Genomic DNA, 21578 nt, shown 5'->3' with positions numbered 1-21578 from the left:
CTGCCTTAAGATATATGCTGTCAGCAATTTGAAGAACCTTATTTATATTTTTATACAACTTTTACACTCTCCATGATGGCAATCTGCAGTGTGATTAGCCTGCAATCCATGAGTGACAGAGAACCAGACAAATACCTGTTTTTCCATTTTTATAAATAGACAGAAAGCAGATTGATATTTGTGTAAAAATCAGTAAAAAAACTGGAAGCATTAATTATAATGGAATAAAAACACTTGTTTTTTCTGCTTTAGGTTTTTATACTGTACTAGGGACAGAAAATGCAGTACTACTGTCTTTAGGAACATGGGATATGGCCAGCAACTAAACGATACCCTACATTGAGTAATCTGTCTGGTTTCTCGGGATAAAGAGGCCATTGATTACATGTTCCACACAGTTTATTATACTTTTTTAAACTGCCATTTTCCCGAAATGAATTTATTGTTCTGGCATTTAGGCCCCTCCTTTTTAGTGAAGGCACGCCCTTAAACGCTTGCACCAAAAAAACACAACCCGCTAGGGAAAAAGGCCCAAGATACTCCTTGCAAGGCTAAGATGTTTTATTGCTGACAAAATAAGGGTACATCAGCAAAGAACTCTGTTGCTGCCGAACATTCTGGCAAAATGGGCACGAGCAGGATCTTATGAGCATCCGCCTCGTCATAGATGACGTCATTACATACAGCGAAAACCTGGATGGCTGGTATGTGTGATCTTAAACCGGATCGGCCTGCTCCATAGGGGATGCCAGGCCATTGGTTCCAGTCCAGTCTGTCCATCTTACATCACGTGGGGTCTGCTGGGCTTGTCCTCCATGGTGAGGTTGGACTAATGACCAATTAGTTGCATAAAAACAATGCTATCCTATCACTGTAATGGTGCACCTGGCAAGCTTAGAGAGGATGCACGGGGAGAGTTGAGGTCACGCCAACTTTCGTACTTCACTGGCTCCCAGACACGTCGGCAGTCTCCAAGGCATTCCACCCTTGTCTTAGGCTATAATTTGTAACCCACCCTACACCTCGATGCAAATATCGCGTGAACCAACTGTGAAGGCAAGATAGCCTTGCTCTCTGATCCTAATGATCAATCGAGGACTGAACTAGTTTTATGGTTGGTAGTATAGGTTTGGATGATACTGCAGAATACAGGGGTCTTGAGATAAAATAATTATAGTTTTTTCTTATGAAGCAGTCGGTGAGGGCAGGTAAGCCTGGCGGCCTGTCTGTATCGTGGGATGGTAACTGTAACATGGCTCTCCTTTCCTTTCTTGCGGGGCGTATTCTTCTCTGGGATCACAGGCCTGCCTGCACCTTCTGAGACAATGGGTGGTTTATGGGCTTGCGGAAGCTTTGCATCTTTATGCGGGGTGGGGGGGCGGGAATGGGATCTGGATTGATGCAGTGAATCCTAATGCTAACCCATGCAATGGTTTCTGCCGCGCTTGGGCCTACTCTCCAAAATGGCTAAGAACTAAAATGGAATTTATAGTCGTGTGTGTGTGTGTGTGTGTGTGTGTGTGTGTTTTCGTGTTTTCGTGTTTTCGTGTTTTCGTGTTTTCGTGTTTTCTCTCGCATGGGGGGTGGGAAGATCCGCTCTCCTTCCCAACATTAGTCTCTCCTCCTATGTGTTGCCTTCAATATGTGGAAGGTAGAGTAGCATTTTATTGAAATGCAAAAATGTCTATATTAGTGCTGGGCGATATATCGAGTTTTGTCGCTATATCGATTTTACATTTTCACAATGGATAAAGGATGAGACAATATCGTTAACATATATATATATTAATGTATCCTTGTTTACCAGATATGGTACACTAAATGCGGTTATCGGAAAGCGTCTGTATAGCAATAGCTTGAACGAGCAAATACTTGCAGACAAACAAGTGGTTAGTGAAGGATTTATATCGAATGAAAAGAATAACACATTGGGAAATATATAAGCTGTGTGTATTCTCAAACAGGAATAGGAACCCTGTTTTTGTACTTTATTTTGATCAATGTCTTATAAATAAAGTTGTGACAGCTCACATCTACTTGGTGGTTTACAACTGAACATTTAACCCACATAAGCAATATTGAGATATATATATCGGGATTCAGCCCATAAATATTTTTTGGTCCATATCGCCCAGCTCTAATTAGTTTGTTCTTATTGTAATAATTATCTCATGTTATCACCGTATGACTGTTGATAGTTGATATCCGTCACTAGCCGTTTTCTGTCCATATAGACCAATATTTATATGTAAAATTTCCAAATGACAAGTATATATGTTGATGTGAAATGCATATGAAATTATATTCATTTAGTTGGTTTTCAATTTTTGATATTGAAGCAGAGTGATCGACTAGGATACAGGTAATAGTAACATGGTTAATTTATTTGCCTTTGAAAGTGAGTAGTTTTGTGTGTCACTGAGAGCTCTACTTAACACAAAGCAAAAAGCCACCACCAGCCTGGCCACATGACTAACAGATTGGAGCTACCCTCTCTGCGACACTAAAGGCACCCCTGCCTTAGGACCCTTAAAGCAGAGCACACAGAAACAGAGCCACTCTCTGGTAGGCTGTGGATTAATCCTAGCTGGGAGGAAAAGGGGAATAAAAAACCAAGGAATCCAGCAAAAAGTGGAGGGAGCTTGGACCTTTGTAACCATGAGAATCCGACCAGCGATTTTCTGTCTTCTGTGCTCTTGAAAATGGCGCTGGATCCTTCGAGCCGCAAGGAAAACCTTGCCTAGAGCCTTCCTCTTTGAGCCTTGCTGCAAAGTCCCTTCCAAGGTCCTGTTTTCAGTCACCATGACAAGGAATCCACCAACCTGGTTTTTGGCTGAATAGCCTGAAGTCCTCCTCTAATCTTCTGTGCGGAGGTACTGTGCTGGCTTGGGTATTTACTTACCTTAACTCTCTTGTGATTATTGTTTAGTTTTGGGGTGTTCTGTGATTGGGAGGCCTCTTGCCCAGTTCACCCAGGCTCAACTGCTGAAATCCTCCTAGGGTGTCTTCTGTGAATCTCCTGTACCCTCAACTAACTAAAGTGAACTACTCACCTGTTTGAATAGTCTTCCTTTGGAACTCTGACGTTTGCTACTTAAGAACCTATCCTGACACTGCCTGTTGGACACTTAGACTCTAGTGACACCCCCCCCCCTCTTCTGCCACTGAGAACACTCCTGCTCCAGGAATAAGGGAAAGACTTTTAAAGGATTGGGCTTTTTGCCTAGAAAAGAGAATCAGTGTTTAAAGGTTACTTGCAAAAGAAGTTGGTTGGTAACTAACACTAAGAGTGAACAAGGGGTTGGGTGTCCAGATGTCATGTGAACAGTTACTAAAGTTCTTGCTTACCTTGAATGTGTGTGCACTATTCTAAAAAGTATATGTAACATCTTTCTTTCCTTAGAAACTGTTTTGCCATTCTAACAGAGTAGATGGACGGGTATATTACTCACCTATGATTTGTTTGTGCCACTTCCCAAAAGTAAATAATAAGGGGGTGAGGGGGGTACTGGGAGACTCTATGCCAGACATTAGTGCTGGGTACAAGAGCCTTACCCAGCGTCTTTAGCTCACTATCTTTCTCGGAGAAGAAATATCCCAAACATATCAGTCTTTGTCCTGCCCTGGGGCAGTCCAGCACCAAAAAGCTAGGCAATTCTCCTCTGAACAAGAGTACAAACAGCAACCCCAGACACGTGTTTCGGCCTGGTTTAACCTCATCAGTAGGTTGTAGCTGTGCCTTTCTAAGAATAGTGAGCAAGTGGTCCACGTCTGGATTCCCCATGTAACTTGGGGTGAGACCCAAAGTTACTTGAAATATGCAAATAACAAGGGGGGTCCTGGGAGACTCTCTGCCAGACATTACTCCTGGGTACAAGAGCCTTACCCAAAAGTAATGCTGTTGGTTTCACTTTATTATTCCCAGACTGGGTCTTGCTTCCCCTGACTTGCTGTTAGCCTGACCAGAATAGGTCTGCATTAGGTTGTTGCCTACCTAGAATAACTTTTGTCATTCATAAAGTGTAACCCTGGGTTTTGCTTTCTCTGGTCTGTTTTAGACAGACACCAAAAGAGTCTTATGTTTATACCTGCCCCAAGTTGCTGATGGCTCCTTGAGAAAGGCATATGGGTTTTACTTGCCTTGAGTTAGCTGTGTGCCGTCCATAAATAAGTTACAAGAGTTACTGCTTATCTCAATCTGTGTTTCATTGATCTCAAAAGCACCTGTAATTGATTACATCCTTCGGTTTTACTCACCTAGTGTAACTGTTATCACAAAAGTAGTTATAGGTTTTTACTGTACCTAGAATAAGTGTTCCACTATTCACAAAACGTATATTGTCCAGTTGAATGACTTGTTACTGAGTGTCAAGGTACAACTGGTAGGGTCTCCTACCCTTGAATTACTGAATGTAATCTGAAAGTAACCATTTGTTTTTACTCCCAGGAATTGGTGTGATTTATACTGAATGTGTATGAAAAGGATTGACGTCCCAACTCCTGTTAGATGTTCCAAATAAGGTTGAATCCTTTGGTCTGTGTACCTTCAAGTATAGTGTTGTGTTTTTATAATTGTGGTTATATGTATATATAATCTGATAGTACTTACTTATTTCCCCCAAGATTTATCTGGGCCTACTTGTATTTAAATAAAAGTGTTTGTGACATCTCGCATCTAGTTGGTGGTTTACAACTGAGCATTTAACCCACATAAAGGGTAGAGGGGACGTTGGTGTCTGTCGTGTCTAATGTCATGTGTTTGTGTTTGCTTTATTTATACTTTTGAAGATACTCTATCAAGGTTCTGTTTAACATTGAAATTATCCGAGGGTATTTCATTTTACTGTTAATGCTATTTTTTCCCATGCTTACTATGTATAAATTGTTCTGTTTGAGTTGTATTAGAGTTGTTATCCTGACTTATAAACTTTTTGAAATTTTATGGTTATTGATGAAATAAAGTGTTAACCATTTACATTACATAGTGTTTCTTGGACCATTTGTATTACAATTTCATTTGTACTGATTCTACAGCCCTCTCTCCCTCCTAATATAAGCCTGACTGCTCTGTCTACGTTACCGTATACTCAGGTGGTACAGCCTTATAATAGGAGTTTCTTGTGCCGCCTCAGTTGAATGGCTTTACTAAGACCTTAGTTGGACTTCAGAAAAACTGTCCTAACATCCCCAAAGTGGTTTGAGAAGGGAGCACATTGCCACAAGAGGAATCTGTATCAGACTTGTATACTGAAACAAAATAAAGAGGCTAGAGCCAATGTTGTAAACGCATGCATTTCCAGATCGACGTTCAGATCAACTACTAAACTATGCAGAGCTCGTATACATCTTGAGCCTGGCGCAATTATAATTCCCGGTTGCCACCACATTGTGTTCGTAGAACGTGTTGTATTCCAAAGAATTTCACATTTGGATGGACATTGTCGTGCGCTTTTATAAAAGCGCGTGTTGTATTGTAAATAGTTATGGGGATTTGGAATGTTTAGGTCATTGATAGAATAAAGGTGATGGACTGTAGAATGTGGAATGTAGGGAATTCACTTACTGTGATGATTAAAGAATATGGTTTGCCTGGTGACGGTCTCTGGTGTCAATAAGAATATACGGATAAAACGGTGTGTGGAAATGGAACAGAGATCTCCACTCCTTACTGCTGCCATATGTTGTGCAATCCTAATTCTCAATGTTATAATCGTACCAGCGATGGAAGTCGGTTGACCTGGACAGATCAGGGTGTAAATGACAATGGCACAAGACTGCTTATAAAAAAAATATGTGAGGTTTTGCTGTATTACGCTTGAAAGTCTTGGGGCCTCATTATGAGTGAGCCGGTGTAGTAATGTGCCGGTATTACTGCATACCGGCACGTTACCGCACCGGCACACTCCAAATTTGCTGGTTGGGTGGGGGATTTACATCCAGCTCTGAGCTGGAGGTATATCCGCCACCCTACAGGCCAGAAACTGCTGGTATTACTGGCCTGGTAATGCCGACCAATCCCCCCCGCCCCATGGATTCCCACGGGACTCCATGGAAAGGGGATTTACCAGCGTTTCCACCACTTGTAATCTGCCAAGTGACGTAGACCGTTTTACAGTTTGCCGGTATCCCGCCATAAATGCAATGAGGCCCTTGGTCTTTCATGCTAAACACGCATACTTTGCACTTGCTACAAGTGAAAATAAAATCGGGGTAGTTATAAAAAGTTTGGTTTCCATTTAATAAGCTTTTCTTGGTTAGTATCTTTCTGTATTTATTTTTTTCTAGTACTGGCTGTCGTTGGGAGCCTTGTTATATTTCCTGATTTTATAGTTGCTTTTTACCATTACGTGATCTGTTTTTTCTGCCACACACGGATGCCCTGTATTGTAGGATCTCTAGTCCCCCCTCCCCCTTTTTGTTCTAGTATACAATACATCACGCATATCTTTACGTGACGTGTTGACAAGTAACAATGAAACTGCTTGTTGTATGGAGCTGTGTGTGGCTTTTCATTTCTTTCATTGATCCTTCGGTGTCTTTCCTGTGTGACACATTGATGGGCACCAAAAGGCTTACTCTTCCAGCCCATTCTTCATGTAGCTGAGGGGGATCCACCCACAGAACATCTTCAACATGCGTACTTACAATTTATTTCTTACCTGCGTTTGCGGTTTAGATACATTTATAATTGTAAACTTGTATGGCAATTCCATTATAGGAAATAGCTTATACTGTTCATGTTACACCGCCCCGACTTGCATATGGAGAAGTGTGCCTTGGCTGCTCAGACACTGTTGCCCTACTGTATAGCTTCACATCAAATGTCATCCCATATTTATGACCCATTATGCTTTAAATGTTTTATTGATGTGTACGAATGTTTGTTTATAGATTTTCCAAAACGGGCAGAGTCAAATGAGAGTAAAATTCACCTAGATGTATGTGTGTTCAACATAAATTGGCCCGAGGAGCCAAAAGAAGCTCCTGGTAGATGTTGGTATCAACCTAACCAGGATCTTCTAAGAAACCAGGAGGATCTAAATTGCTCCCAACTAGTCCTCTGTTTTGAACCCGGTCCCTCACCCTCCGTCTCGGCCCCTTGTTCCTGACCCAGGCTCTCAGATGCCCCAGTCATCACACTGGCTTTCTGCCCACCCTCTTCACGTCCGAATTGCCAGCATCAAACGCTGCCTCCTGCTTGCCCCAACCCTGGGTTTATGGATACATGTCAGTTTTTCACACTTCCTGTCAGCCCTCCTTCAGGTTGTTTTTTCTCTCCCACCTTTCTTGACGTACTTATCCTGGCTATGTTCCTCTCACCTCCACTCTTTCCCTCTTCCACCTTTACTCTGGCTTCTTGCATCATCTCCAATCTTTCACCTTGGCTCTCAGCAGCTCCCTACCCAGTGCCTCGTTCTGCTTTTCAATCCCCACCTGCAAGCTTCAACTTCTCTAAGTGGCTTGCAAGCATTGCTCCATCTTCTACAGTAAACACTCTTGCACTTGGCCAGCAGTCCCTCATTCTTGCTCCCTAGTGCTTCCCCATTCTAAACAATACCTGACCTTCCTCATTAACCGCCCCTGCCCGGTCCCTATGCTTGCCGCCTCTTACTCTGGTTCTCGGCTTCCCATTCTCTCTGGTACCTCCAGCACCCACACTCTTGGGCGTATTTTTGTATTTGTATTTGTTTATTTATATTGCACAGCCTGCCCAAGGGCATCGGGGCGCATGTTTGGAAAGGTGGTTACAGTAAAGTGTTACAAAAGGCAGTTACAGATTACAAATTATATACATGAGAGGGCGCAGCAGGCAGCATATGTTACAGAGGGGTGGCCGGAGCATCATCTTGCTCATAGAGCCATTGTTTTGTTCTGTTTTTGAAGGATTGGAGGGAAGGGACATTCCTGAGATCATTGGGTAGGGAGTGCCAGAGCTTCGCTGCCAGGACTGGGAAGCTCGAACCTCTGGCAGTCTGAAGCTTGAAACTAAGAATGATGAGCGTGTGTGCTTGTGCAGATCTTAAAGGTCTGGAAGCTGTGTGTTGAGTGAAGTGCGCTGAGGTAGGCCGGTGCCGCATTGTTCTGTGCTTTGTGGCTTAGAACAAGTGTTTTAAGGGCGATACGCCATGAAATGGGGAGCCAGTGTATGTTGCGTCTGGTGGATGAGATGTGGGCGCGCCTGGGTATGTTAAGAGCAGCCCTGATGGCGTTATTCTGGGTTACCTGATGTTTATCAATGTTTCTTTGGCTCGTTCTGAGGTAAAGGGCGTTGCAGTAGTCAATTATTGATAAAATGAGGGTTCTGGTGAGGATCAGGCAGTTGTCCATTGTTAAGAAGGGACGGCAAGCAGTGATTAGTTTACACGTATACGCAGGTGATGAGACTACGGAGTTGGTTTGTCTGTTGAGGGAGAGGGTGGAGTCTAGGTAAATTCCGAGGGTTTTAGTGACATTGGTGACCTTGATGATCTTACCATCAATGTTGAAAGCCTCCTATTTACTGTCAAGTTTAGAGAGTTTGAACTTAGAGCCTAGGATGAGTAACTCAGTTTTCTCATCGTTTAGGCAGAGACCGTGGTGGGCCATCCACGCCTGGATGACGGTGCAGACTGCGTTGAGAGCTTTGACGTCGGTTACATAAGCATCAGTGATGGGATGAGTATCTGGGTGTCGTCCGCGTAATTTGTGTAGATGACACCCAGATGGTCAAGAATATCGAGTGGTTTAGTAAATACGTTATAGAGCGTAGGTGATACGCACGAGCCTTGTGGGACTCCGCGGGGGACGTGAGTTGGGTCAGCAGCGGCAAGAGGTGAGAAGACCCTCATGGATCTGTTAGCAAGGAATGAGCTGATCCAAGAGGTAGCTGCATCGGAAAAGTGGGCGGCAGTTTTGAGGTGCTGGCAAAGGATTTGGTGATCAACCAGATTGAAGGCGGCGGACAGATCCAGTAGGAGTAGGAGCGCTTGTTTGCCCTTGTCTTTCAGATCCTCAATTTGAGTTTTTAGATCTATTAGAGCTGTCTCTGTGCCGTGTCTCGGACGGAAACCAGATTGCCTAAGTCCTAATAGGTTGTTGGTATCGAGATCATCTTGAATTTGGAGATTTGCAGCACGGTCCAGGATTTTAAGGAGGTCAGGCACTGTGGTGATAGGCCTGTAGTTTGTGGGATTGCTAGGGTCTAAGTTAGGTTTTTTGATTAAGGGGATTACCCAAGCATCCTTGAGGTTATTCGGTACTATGCCAGATTTAAAGGAGGAGTTGATGAAAGGAGCGAGGTCAGGCGCTGCTTCATTTACTACTAGTGCTGGGCAGGCGTCACCTTGACAATTGGATGGTTTTAACTTCATGATGATATTTTCCACTTCCCTAATGGTGAGAGGAGAGAAGCTAAAAGGTTTGAAGGAATGTTTAGGGAATGGGATGTTGTAGGATTTGGTATTACCTGCGAAGTCAAGGAGATGGTTTTTTTTTGGTGTTGATTTTAGCTTGGAGTGTAGTGATTTTGTTTAGTAGTGCTTTTTGTATGTTGGCGCACCATTCAGTGTCGGGGGGGGGGGTACACGTGTCAAGGGGGGCAACTGGGGACTCTAATTCCTTGAGGATTTTAAAGAGTTCCTTAGTGTTGGATTGAGCTTGTATGATCCTGTTATACACTTCTTTTTTGGCCGCTAGTATGGCTTCTTTGTACGAAAGGGTGATGGATAAGAGGTTAATTTTATTTACTGGCGTAGGTGAGCTTCCCCAGAGGGACTCAGCTTTTCGTTTATCTTTACCAAGTTCTCGTAGGTGTGGGGTAAACCAGGAGTTAAGGTGGTTGCATGTTTTTTCTTTGCGCTGTTTAAGTGGGGCAATGGAATCCAGGGCTTTTAACATAGCTCGATTGTAGGTGTCCACAAGGACGGTAGGGTCAGCGCAGGTGGAGGAAACCGAGTTTAATAGAGGGAGGATGAGTGGAAGTAGTTTATCAGTTGCAATATCCTTCTTGTTGCGAGTGAAGGTGGGTGGCACATTACATGGTTTGTCAATGGGTGGGCAAGTGTTGATGGAGAATGTTATATTATGATGGTCAGACCATGCACATGGTGATAGATTAAATTTAATGCGCAATTCATGTCTGAAACCCAGTCCAATGTGTGTCCCTTGATATGGGTAGGTACATTGACATGCTGGGTGAGGCCAAAGTCAGATAGGACACTGGCTAGGTCACAGGCTTCTGTGTCGTTCGTATCTAGGTAGCCTAAATTGAGATTACCAAGTATAATGATTTGGGATTTAGGCTTAGTGCTAGCTGCTAGGATGGATGAGATATCCTCTACGAATGTGGAAGTGGGACCAGGTGGCCGGTAGATGAGGTGCACTGAGGCGGTGTGATTAGGTGAGATTGGGAGTTTAATCGAGAGTAGTTCCGCGGAGGGCAACTGTTGGCTGTTGACAACTGTTAGATTAAGAGAACTCTTGAATATTAATGCTAATCCACCCACCTTAGTTTGATTGGTGTCCCTGTCGCACGTAATGATGGAATAGCTGTCGTGGATGGCGAGGGTCAGGGCAGGACCTGACGCCGCATGTAACCAGGTTTCTGAGATTGCCAGAAAGTCAAGGTTTTCAGTCACAATGAAGTCAGCGATGTCGAACGCGTGAGCAGGGACAGAGCGGGCGTTAATGAGCGCCCCTTTGAGTTTAGCTTGGGAGTTGGGGATGTTGGCTGGGGAGGCCTCTACCGATAATGGGGCAGCTGGGGCAGAGGTCTTATTCGTAGTAGAGTTGGCGGAATTATCCCTACTGTCTGTGTTCAGGTGGTAGGACCAATGGTGACATCTGGTTGCTAGTCTTTGGTTCCGGACTGGAGTTGCACAGGGTTTTCTCCATAGACTTGGGAATAGGCAACTAGGTAAGCATGGCGGTGAGGGTTTATCTGCGGTAGGTTTGGGTCTATCAGTGTCAGGCATGAGTGAGGGGTAGTCGTAAGAGGTGATGCTGTTCCGTGGTGTAGTGTGTGTGCTTGAGGGGTAATGGATGCGAGAGCAAAGCCTAGCATTCCTGATGCGCATATGGCATGGTTGGTTATGGATAGGTTTGGAAGTAGTGTTGTAGCCACAGGGCTGGCTCGTTTAGGTATGGGTTGGGCGCTATCGTGTTGCAGGATGGAAGTGAGCACGGCAGAATTGTACTAGTTGTGGTAGCTGGTTTAATGTGAATGGCCATAGTGGGAACAGGTTGCGGTGTGGTTGAGGCCAGAATGGTGTACAGTAAGTAGAGTACGAGGTGCAAATAGACAGGCTTAAGGGTGGTGGTGTCTGGTAATGGGCATAGCAGGTAAGTAGTCGGAGTACAATGCATAATTAAGAGTAGTGTAGCACAATGTGCTGTGGAGATCTAGTGGAGGGAGGGTGACGCAGTCGATGACTGGCATCTTAGCGTAGTAAGGTAAGACAATTGGTCCAGGATGAGGGTCTGTATTGGGCATATGATGACTTGGGCATATCGGGGCAACGAATGTCAGGTGGTTACTACAAGCGGTGACAGAGTACACAGTAGATGCAGATACCCAACTAGTAGCGATCCTTAAAGTCCAACGTCATAAGTGCCACAATGACTAAAAAATGCCTATCAAGTACATGCTAAGGTGATCAGCGAGGGATATTCAAACATTCAAATATGGCATAATAGCAGCGAATGCCTAGCGATACATACTAATGCTAAGTTGACCAGTGTGGAATTTTCAAACTTTGCATAGTGACGGAAAATGAAAGCAGTGCATACTAAGGTTGAGCATAATAAATGGTAATGTTAAACAGTGCATACTGAGGCTGTGATGACCAGGGGGGGATAATCAAATCTTGGCAAGGTGACTAAGAATGTTAAACAATGCGTACAAATGCAGTGATGACCCACAAGGAGTGGCACAATGCCTCACAGTGCATTCGTTGGTCGGACAGGTGCTGCTGAGGAACGTCTGGGATTGCCTGAGCAAGCGCATAATGGGCACTACACCGCAGTGTGGCCGTAGCACACACCGAGTGATGCTAGTCTAGAGACAAATCACTCGAAAGATCCGTAATACAGTATGGGTCGAGTATCTGTGCAGCGATGAGGCTGGCTGGGAGTCGGTAATGTCACCAAGTCAGGTAGCTAAAGGTGCCATATGTGGCAGCTAACAAGCGGAAGTGCCTAAGGCAAAGCAGGATGCGGCGCATGTAAGTTGCGACGTGATTAGAGGAGATGAATACACAATAGTGTATACACAATAATAATACGCTTGCAACTAATGCACAGTAGTTGCAAGCGTAGTTCCTGCCTGTTCTTGAGTTAAAAGCTGGTGCATAATTTTGGATCCCTTCCTGCCCTCTTTGCTTCATTTCCTTTCTACCTCTTAACCCTGGGTAGTTCAGTCCTAAGTATGGTCATAAGCGTGGTGATTTTGAAATCTCGGTCTCAAAGATGGTCGTGGCTGGCAGATCTACGTTTCAGAGGCTGTTTCTGCCTCGCCTCCTTAGACTGTACTTATCACATTTCTATAGAGCACTTCATTCCATTTTTACTCACGTGTCTAAGCTGCGGGGTTCCCTAGTTTTCAATGGCACTTTATCTACGGCCCATAGATGAAGGGCTGAGTCTGTACTGTCTTAATCGAACTTTTTGTCCCGCAGACTGAACACCCATCTGATGCGAGTGCTTAACTTGCTCGGCTGTCTTACTATAAATGGTGCACTGTCTAAGACCTTCCTGCAGCATATCCAGCTGCGAGTTCCTGCTATTCCCGACACTAAACATCAGTACTCCTGGTGGTCAAATGGCCAACTTCCTGCTTGAACTCCAGATGGCAGTGAAAACAGTAATCGGAGGGTGTGTGACGGCCTCTACCTGCAATACCAGGGTGAGTGGAGTGGTCTGGTTTTGGGTGTCTGTAAAGCACCTGACTGCTTTGGAGTGCCTCAGCTTCACCAGCGTCCCTGCTCGTCTAGTTGCTCTTGAAACGGCATGACTTCCGAGTGTGCTTACGAGCCGCCCTTACCCAGGGATGTCCATGAGGTACTCTGTTTGTTTGCTCCTGGCTCAGGCCCAAAAACCTTCAAAATGACTGCTCAAAACATTGTCCCTGATAGGTACGTTGAGCCCTCTTGTTACTTGTTGACGTTCATAGAGCTTGCAGCACTATATGAAACTTACTGCACTTGTAGCACTTCAAGGTTCGTGTTTACATGTTTTTGACCACCTTTGGTGGTGATCGTGAACCTGGCACCTACCTATGTCGTGATTTGTTTCTTACTTTCTGTTGTTACTACAGGCTCGTTACCCTTGCACTGTGTGGCTGATTGTTGGTCTTGTGTATCACCAGTTTAATCTCCCTGCTGACTGCCCTGGCACTTTTGGCCTGTACCTTGCCTGGTCGCATCTGGGTACCAGGGTCGGAATGGGGCATACAATTGTCTCGGGCACCAATGGAAAAGTGGCCCACAGTTGCAAACAGCAATTCATTCCTTTTGTGACACCGAGTAGTACCCAAAGGGGAGGTTTTCGATAAAATATGATGCAAATTGTGCATTTAAAATTTCTATTTATTCAGTAACCCAGGTCAAAACTACTAGCTGCATGATGAAGCAACTTATCAAACTGGCCCACATGGCCAGAAAAGTGGGCCACTTTGACCAATATAACTGTCCCACACTTGTTTTTTTAGTGTTTTTTTTTTTTTTTGGTTTGGGCATTGCCTTATAGGCCACACCTGGTCTTTTGCTGTTTTCAGTGTCGACTTCCTACATTTGTTTGCTTACTTGTTCCATTTCCTGTGCTGCTATCGCATGACCTTCAAATGGCGTATTTTGAAGTATGTGTGTGGGATGGGGAGATCATGCAAGAACGGTATAACTGTGGAAGCTTCCATATTTGAAAATAGCATAGTGGAAATGCCCCATCCTCGGGGACCACACTTGAAATGTGTGTATATTCCAATGTAATGCATGATTGGAGCAGCCAAGGCACTTTGGTTTGAGCAGAATTTCAGTGCACCACTGGTTCTGATTCCTTTGGGGGGAAAAGGCCAAAACACTGCCAACACAAACTGTGGTTGAGGTTTGTATTTAGGCAGATTGACAGTGAACTCAATTTGTCAACTTTTACAATGATCTGTAGGGGAACTTCCCAGGGCCATCACGAAGGGTAGGTGATATTCTGGAGCCCATATATCCCCTGTTCTCCAATCCCTGCCCTGGCTTCCGGTGACTCAACGAGTCAACTTCAAGGCACTATGCATTGTCCATTGTACTTTACATGGCCAAGGGGTGGAATATCTCCAGGCAAAATGTACGCCCTATGTACCCTGACGGCCACTGCGCTCCGCCTCCGCTGATATGCTAACAGTTCCCATGTATAAACCAGCTCGAATTGGAGGGCAAACCTTTTTGGTGGCAGCTGCAGAGCTGTGGAGCGAACTTCCAATGACCATCAAAATTTAAAATCATCTATTTTTCAGAAAGGCTGTCAAAACCTTCCTTTTCTAGGCTTGCTGGCCTGACCAGGATCTCATCCCTCTGGCGCCATTATGCCCTCGGGTGACCATGCGCTTTATAAATGGACCCTACATAACATAACAGGAGGGTAGGAGGGGAAAACTGCCCCGGGCCTCACGCTTGCAGGGAGCCTCGCAGAACCTTCTAAGTAGAAGGCAGCACAGTCCACCGGTGTCTTTATTTACACTGGGGACAGTGCTGTCTGCTCTCTGCCCCTGCAATGATTTTGATGTTTGTTGGCTCTGCAACAAACAGCAAAATAATGGGAGACAGCAGGGCTCAGAAGTGAGCGCTGCTGCCTCACGTTATTTAGCTGACAACGTAGACTTGCTTAATGACAAGGGAGGACCCCTCTCCTGTCAGTCAGTATGTTCATGTTGCTCAGCGTGAACACGCTGACTGACAGAGGAGTTCTCTCCTGTTAGGCGGCATGTCTACGTGTCAGAGTGAAGGGTGGGCCATCTGGTTCCCCGTGGCTGCGCGGGTGTTTTTGAAGGGTGCATGGAGGTACCTTTTTTTTAAAATTTTAATTCTTTTTTATTAAATGTGTATATATGTGCAATTAAATTAGTATGTGTGTCTGAATGCATGCATGCATGTTGGTGTTTGTGTCCATGCTGTGTTTGGTTTTATGCATGAAAGGAGTTGTAACTGGTGGATGAATGCATGGGTGATTTATTGTGTGTGTGCAGCCCCACCCCTAAATGTAACCACCCTTCGGGCCACTTCATTAAGGGTTGGGGTCATGGCATTAGAGGTGCACTAAGGCTAACATTTCAGGGGGCTAACACTTCAAATGTTGGTAGAGGTGCTAACTTCAGAGGCTGGGGGAGGGGCAAACTTACTTGTGTGGGGGCAACTAGCATCTTTGCACATTCAAATGAGACTATTCTGGTGAAGCTTCAATGTTACAAGCAGCTAACTCGCGCCTTCATTTCTGAAACGTCACACTTAAGCACTCCTGTGAGAATTAGATGTCTCGTGGCACCACTTTCCTTCTAATCACTGCCCTGGCATGTAAGTGCTAACCCCACATCACGATTTCAATTACCTAAAAATGTATGCATATGAATGCAGGTGCGAACAGTGACATGTTTTATGTTTGTAATTGCAGGGCCTTTGTTAACAGCGAAGCAGTTTAACGTCTGTGTACTGGTCCGTCTAGCCATGGGTCTATTGGTCAGCCTGGCAGGGGCTGGATGACCGTTTTGAAAGTGGATAGTGAGAGGGGCCAATAAACCCATTGCACTGTTGCTCTCCCCACGTAGGGATGGCATCTCGGCCTTTCAGCTTTTTCAGTTGAAATGGGGCCCCAACAAGTTGCCCACATGTTGGTAATCGTATGACACAGACATTTACTGATAGGATCTGCAGCTTTTAACCACCTTGCTGTATTATTTTGACTTATTGATTTAAACAATGCCCGGATGCCTTGGCCTATCTATCCAATCTGTAAGGCCAGGCACGCCCCCAAACATCAAAAAGAAAAGGGCCTCCACCAGCCTTGACATCTTCAGCCAGCCCTGCTCCCACTTCCCTGAGCCCAGTTAGGAAGCTGAATAGCTATTTCACATTCCCTTTAGCCACTAGTCTTACCTTTCACCCCAATTCAGAGATGTTTACTTTCTTAATGCTATTCTAATCTCTGGAGAGGTGGGCCATCTAAAAGCTCCAACCAGAAGTTAAAACTTTGACTTTATCAACTTGTTGATCGCCTTGAATGAAAGAGTGACCAGTGGAAGTGTTATAAAGCACATTTTGAGCAATGAGCTTGCTGCTCAGTCACAGGTCATCGCTTTGAACATTTGTCGATTTGCATTTTTTTTGGAACATGGCATGGGCTTAATGACCCTTCCCTGTGACAAACAACTCGTTATCCCATTAAAGGGAGAAAAGTCACTCATGTGCGGTCTGAAAGCCCATGTCATTGTGTTTCGTTTGTCAAAATGTCGTTGCCAACACAGACGCACCAGAAGGTTGCATAGTGATCTAATCACTATAGCTTGTTTACCATCTGCCTGGTGTATTATGAAGGTCTGATGTCGGAGTCACCACTGACCATGTAATCCTAAAGGGACAGCGTTCAGTGGGCGCTGTTGATTTCTTTCTTGATTCTTGCAATACATGTTCATTTACCTTCTTAAAGATAGTGGCAAAAAAAACTTTGAAAATGAGTTAAAATGCATATCGGCACAAATATGGCCTAGACCACCACCTGACCACAGCCCCATCATTTCCGTTTTCACCGGGTATGAGTGCATTAGGACCCTTGTCATGTGAGTTGAGATGGAGGAATGCTTTCATGGATGGTGTCACAAATCGAGGATAGACCTGAGAAATCTCACCCCCATTGCTCTGGATACTTCAAATTGAATGTAGAATCTGTCCTGCCTGCTTGAGTCCAGTGCCATATGCAGAAGGCCGGTGAAGGATCAAGTGAAGCAACAACTCTAGTGCCAATGTGCACATCTACACAGAGGACAGTGGGGGTCAGTTTATTTATTAGCAGAAAGCACTGATAGGCCCAGTGTTCACGGTCTACAGCAGGGTCGGACAGGGGCATAAAATTGTCTCAGGCACCAACACAAAAGTGGCTCACAGCGCAAATGGGAATTCATTCCTTTTGGAACATTGTTTGAATAGTACACAAGGGGGAGATTTTTGATAAAATGTGGTGCAAACTGTACATTTGAAAGAATATTTATTCAGCAACAGTGGTCAAAACTACTAGCCGCATAGTGAAGATACTCATCAAACTGGCCCACTTTGGCCAAAATAGTGCCCCACTTTGACCCAAAAACTGTCCCACACAAGCATTTTGCATTTTTGGTTCAGCCATGGGCCTATTGCCCTAAAGGCCAGTCCATGCTTGGTCTGCAGAAAGTTGTTTGTGGACATGCATTAGAAGGGCATCCAGTTCATTCCCCCTTTGAATTCTGGGATGTGTAGTTCCCCATATTTCAAATTGGTGGGAAAACTACAAATCCCAGAATTCTAAGCTAAAACAGAACTGGATGGCTATCCGATCCATGACCATGAGAAACTTGAGTTCCGTGAATCTAAAACTTGGAGAGTAATTACATAAGTATGACTTCACTGTCCGTCCTTTTTTTAAAAACATGTTTTTTTTATTTTCTTACAATTTGCACAGCCAGAGCAAGAGCTGTTCCAATGTGTGTTTGCTCAGTGCAGTAGGACCTTAACTTACTGAACTAATGCCACATGATGCCAGGCCCGGCCAGGCTAAATCGATACATTTCTGCTCCTGCTGGCCGAGTGGTTGCTAAGCAAGTGCTCCTGGCTCCACTGTTTTGCAAGTCACTGAATGTTTTCTTGCATTTGTTTACATACGAACATAAGGAAAAATAAAATGCTAATTTTCAGTTCAGGCCCTCAGATCACCCTCCTGATGTCCCTGTGATCTTGCTAATTACAAATTGAAAATGGGGAAAATCACCATAGAAGATCTGACCTGTAGCGCGGACCAGCATCACTGTGTGAAAACGTTTAAAATCTGTATGCTGCCTTTCAAATAAATAATGCCTGAAACAAAATAACTTTGCTCTAGTTTGCCCATGAAATCCAGGTCTGGCGGAGTCTATGAACTGGAGTCTCTGGTATGCTTAATGAGCCAGCCAGTCAGCTCATTGTTACCAGCTTTGCATGGGGAACACACAAGTTCAGGCACTGGGCAGCTTTCAACACAATTTGCGCAAAGTCGGTTGATCTTTGACCCGACGCTACTGATTACAGATAAAGAGCGGTCACAGCAGCAAAGCTGCATTTACTAATGTGGCCTCACTTTCCCTATGCTCTTGTCTGCAAAACAAGGCCCCCGTGGCAAACGGCACATCCAACAGTGCAAGACCAAGACTGTGCAGCATTTGCTTACTGCAGCCTTTCCAAATCAGATTGAAAAGCACGGCATACCTGTATAAACAACGTGGTGGTTATTATTGTTCAATGAAGTTGTTCACGGTATCTTTAACGGTATACCGTTACATCCCTAGTGCACACATATTTCCCAGATTGTGGAGCATGATCTGAGATCTGGTCATTTTTTTGGCAGATCCCGGATCTGTGAAGATCTGCGCCAATGACAGCAGGAGACAAAGCTTGTAGATTTGCCCACCCATTGACTTCTCATAGCCATGCTAATCCCTATGGCAATTCTCACCCACTTCTTGCCCTCCCCACCCAAAACACCTCCTCATTTGAACTCTTGTGCTAGCTTTAACCAAGCTTCACCATCAAACTTTGCCCTCATGTGCCTGCAAGTGTTTTCTCAAAGGAGTCTTCTGAGAGTTAATGACTTGAAGTTGCACCCTGCGTGCCTTTCTCTGAAGTCTTGTTTAAAAACGAGCATTGGCAAAGCCAAAGGTGTGCACAAGCCAAAACGTTTTGTGCATTTGCCAGGCACTGCTGTTGGCTGCTCAGATACTCAACCATTTTGCACCTGGTACCATCAACGGCCAGCAATACCAAAACAGCAGTGCCTTTCGCATGCCTACACAAAAGCCCAAACTGTTAGCATTGCCAATGTTCTTCTTGCTTTACCCTTGACGCATCAAGGTTAAAGCAAACATACTACTTGGCTAAATTGGCCCACATTGAATTTAGGCCAATCCGGCCAGTTATAACACTTATGGTGCACAGTCAGCCTGGACATACTTTCTGTAGCATGACATTGTTACTGGCTGGTTGCCTGTACATGGTAAAAAGAGCAGATTGATGCAGCCTGCATGGACATACATGGGAACAACCAGCATGAATATATTTTTATACTAGCATATATTGTGTGGAAAGGCAGCATGAAATGTATTTGAAAATGTTCCTGTGCACGGTCGGTGATTGCAACTATTGGGATTTTCCATGCTCTTCCATACAAAACCAATTGCAAACTGTATGGATTACTACCCAATTTTGCAAAGAAAGTGCTGTAAAATGCATAATTTTAACCCAATGTTTCTAACATTTTCTTGGGAGTGAGAAACCTCCTCATGCAACCCTTGTTTGGTTTGGGCTCCCTCACTGTGCTCTGTCTATCCTGCATGATTGCCGAAAACATTTATAAGTTCAGAAATTTACTAGCCTCCACTGCACATCATCTATGATGTGTTTTGTAATACGCGCACACAGGGGCAGGGTGCTCTTTAATGCTGGCGTCATGTACCACACGCTGTCATGCCATCCTATATACATTTATGCATATGATACAAAAGTAGTCGGGCATAAACCTTTCTTCAGTAGAGGCATCTAACTTAGCTGTAGTTGATTTGCAGTTGTAGTAATAAACCATATTTGTGTTCCTCCCCACAAACTCCAGGGGAGATTTCTCGAGTCTCCCGTTTGTGGAAGTGCCGCCGCTAGTCCCGTGCAAAAAAATTGTAAGGGGCATCACCAAATGTTTTACACCGGGCCTCACCACATCTTGTGACGGCCCTGGGTCTTCCATTCACCTTTTGGGCACCTCTGATTTATTGTAATGGTACAGAATTGGCGACGTCTAGTTCTAATTAATGGTGTACAAGTCAGTGTATTAACTAAATGACTGAATTTGGAACATCTCAACCAAGACTCTGAGCTCTGTGATCTCCATTTTAATACGGCATGGAGATAGGCCAGGGCACAAACCACATGGAGACCCCATCGTCTGATGTGTGCTTAGTCGAGTGTTCTTCATAACTCTGTCCGAAACTGGGGAATCCAAATTTGGGGACTGCACGTCCCCTAGTGATGAGTTCAGAGGCAAGCACTTTATGGAGTGGGTGGGGGCGTGTAAGGTTGAGTAGCTGGTCTCCATAGAAGGAGCAGTTTGCATAAAAAACCTATAATCCAGGGCCAGGCATCCCATAAAACGATCAGTTAAAGCACTAGCCCTACAATGACGTTTTGCTATATATTCTGTTGCACTGTATGGTCCTAATTTACAGGGATTCATGAGGCAATCCAGCGGGTCAAATCACCTTCACTGTGTTCATCCTGGATTATGCAGGTAGCTGGCTCATTGTTTTCTGGTGCTTTGTGGGCACAGACAATGGCTAGTCTTGTGTAACCTCTGGAGTTTTAAGTCGAGGCTGGAGGCCCTCCATGTTAAATCCATATGCCATCACCATGTCTGTAGGTTCCCGTCACCCGTTGTTGGCTTAAGACATGTATTGCAACTGTCGCTTAGTAACCGTTTCACTGGTCTTTATTTTTTGGAATGCCTTGTTTGTTATTGTCTACCGGCAGCAGGTAAAGCGGCATGGTTGTCGCCCATGTGCATCGTTCTCGGTTCTCGTCGATCAGCAGCAGCACCCATCTTGCTGAATTTTTGCCTGGGCTTTGTATATTTTACCCACGTCAGTAGTGGCTTGAGTCTAGCTAATTACTTTTCCTGTTTTGTGCTCCACTTGTATCTGCCTTACCTTACTTGCTGACTCTTTCCAGCTCGTTTGCATCGTGCTCTTATCAGCAGTGACTCATGTTAGCAGCCCTCGTGCTTCCTGGCCTTGGGAGCAGCCGCCTGTGCAGTGCCCCTTGTGTCGCCTACCCCTCTTCCTGCCAGAGACAAGTGTCAGCCCCCTTTGCTGCTCTCGCCGCTGCCTCAGCATAAAGTCCTGAATGTTATCCCAACTGAAACTCTCCCTGATTTTTCTTTTCTCTTTTCAGAGCCGCAGAGCGAGAAAGCAGACATGTCGGACTCCAAGTACTTCACTACAACAAAGAAAGGTACCGTACATGTTTGATGTTGCCACTTCAGAAAGGGTTTAACGCTGCTGCAAAAAAGGGGAGGTGGGAAGGGTAGAACGGAGGTCCGAGCTGGCCGTCTCAAATGATGCTTGGAAACCCCGTATCAGGCTGTCTGGGGATCTTAGGAGATGTTTCCTAATGGAAACGCCAGTAGGTGATTTCCTTGGTTGTATCGTAACATGAGCCACATCTTGAACTTGGAAATTAATCTCCAAGCATATTCCCTGCCCCACTTCTAAGAGATGAAGGCAGGCTAAACCATGTCTGATAAAGGAACACATCGGTCTACATGTGACCTTGCCGGCCACAGATAAAGTGACCGATTTATTT

General features: G+C 44.8%; 1 protein-coding gene across 1 annotated transcript in view; it reads left to right on the top strand.

The window, feature by feature from the left end:
* The window catches only part of AP1B1 (adaptor related protein complex 1 subunit beta 1), an 896137-nt gene that overhangs the window by 47671 nt on the left and 826888 nt on the right, over positions 1-21578 (top strand). Inside the window, exon 2 of the mRNA XM_069619269.1 lies at positions 21168-21227. Coding sequence (XP_069475370.1) covers positions 21191-21227 — 37 coding nt within the window. The 5' untranslated portion in view covers positions 21168-21190. The remainder of the gene's footprint in view (positions 1-21167; positions 21228-21578) is intronic.

The sequence above is a fragment of the Ambystoma mexicanum genome, chromosome 10, assembly GCF_040938575.1.
Source record: "Ambystoma mexicanum isolate Mex_15411 chromosome 10, UKY_AmexF1_1, whole genome shotgun sequence".
NCBI lineage: Eukaryota > Metazoa > Chordata > Amphibia > Caudata > Ambystomatidae > Ambystoma > Ambystoma mexicanum.
This window is presented reverse-complemented; position numbering and strand designations above follow the sequence as displayed.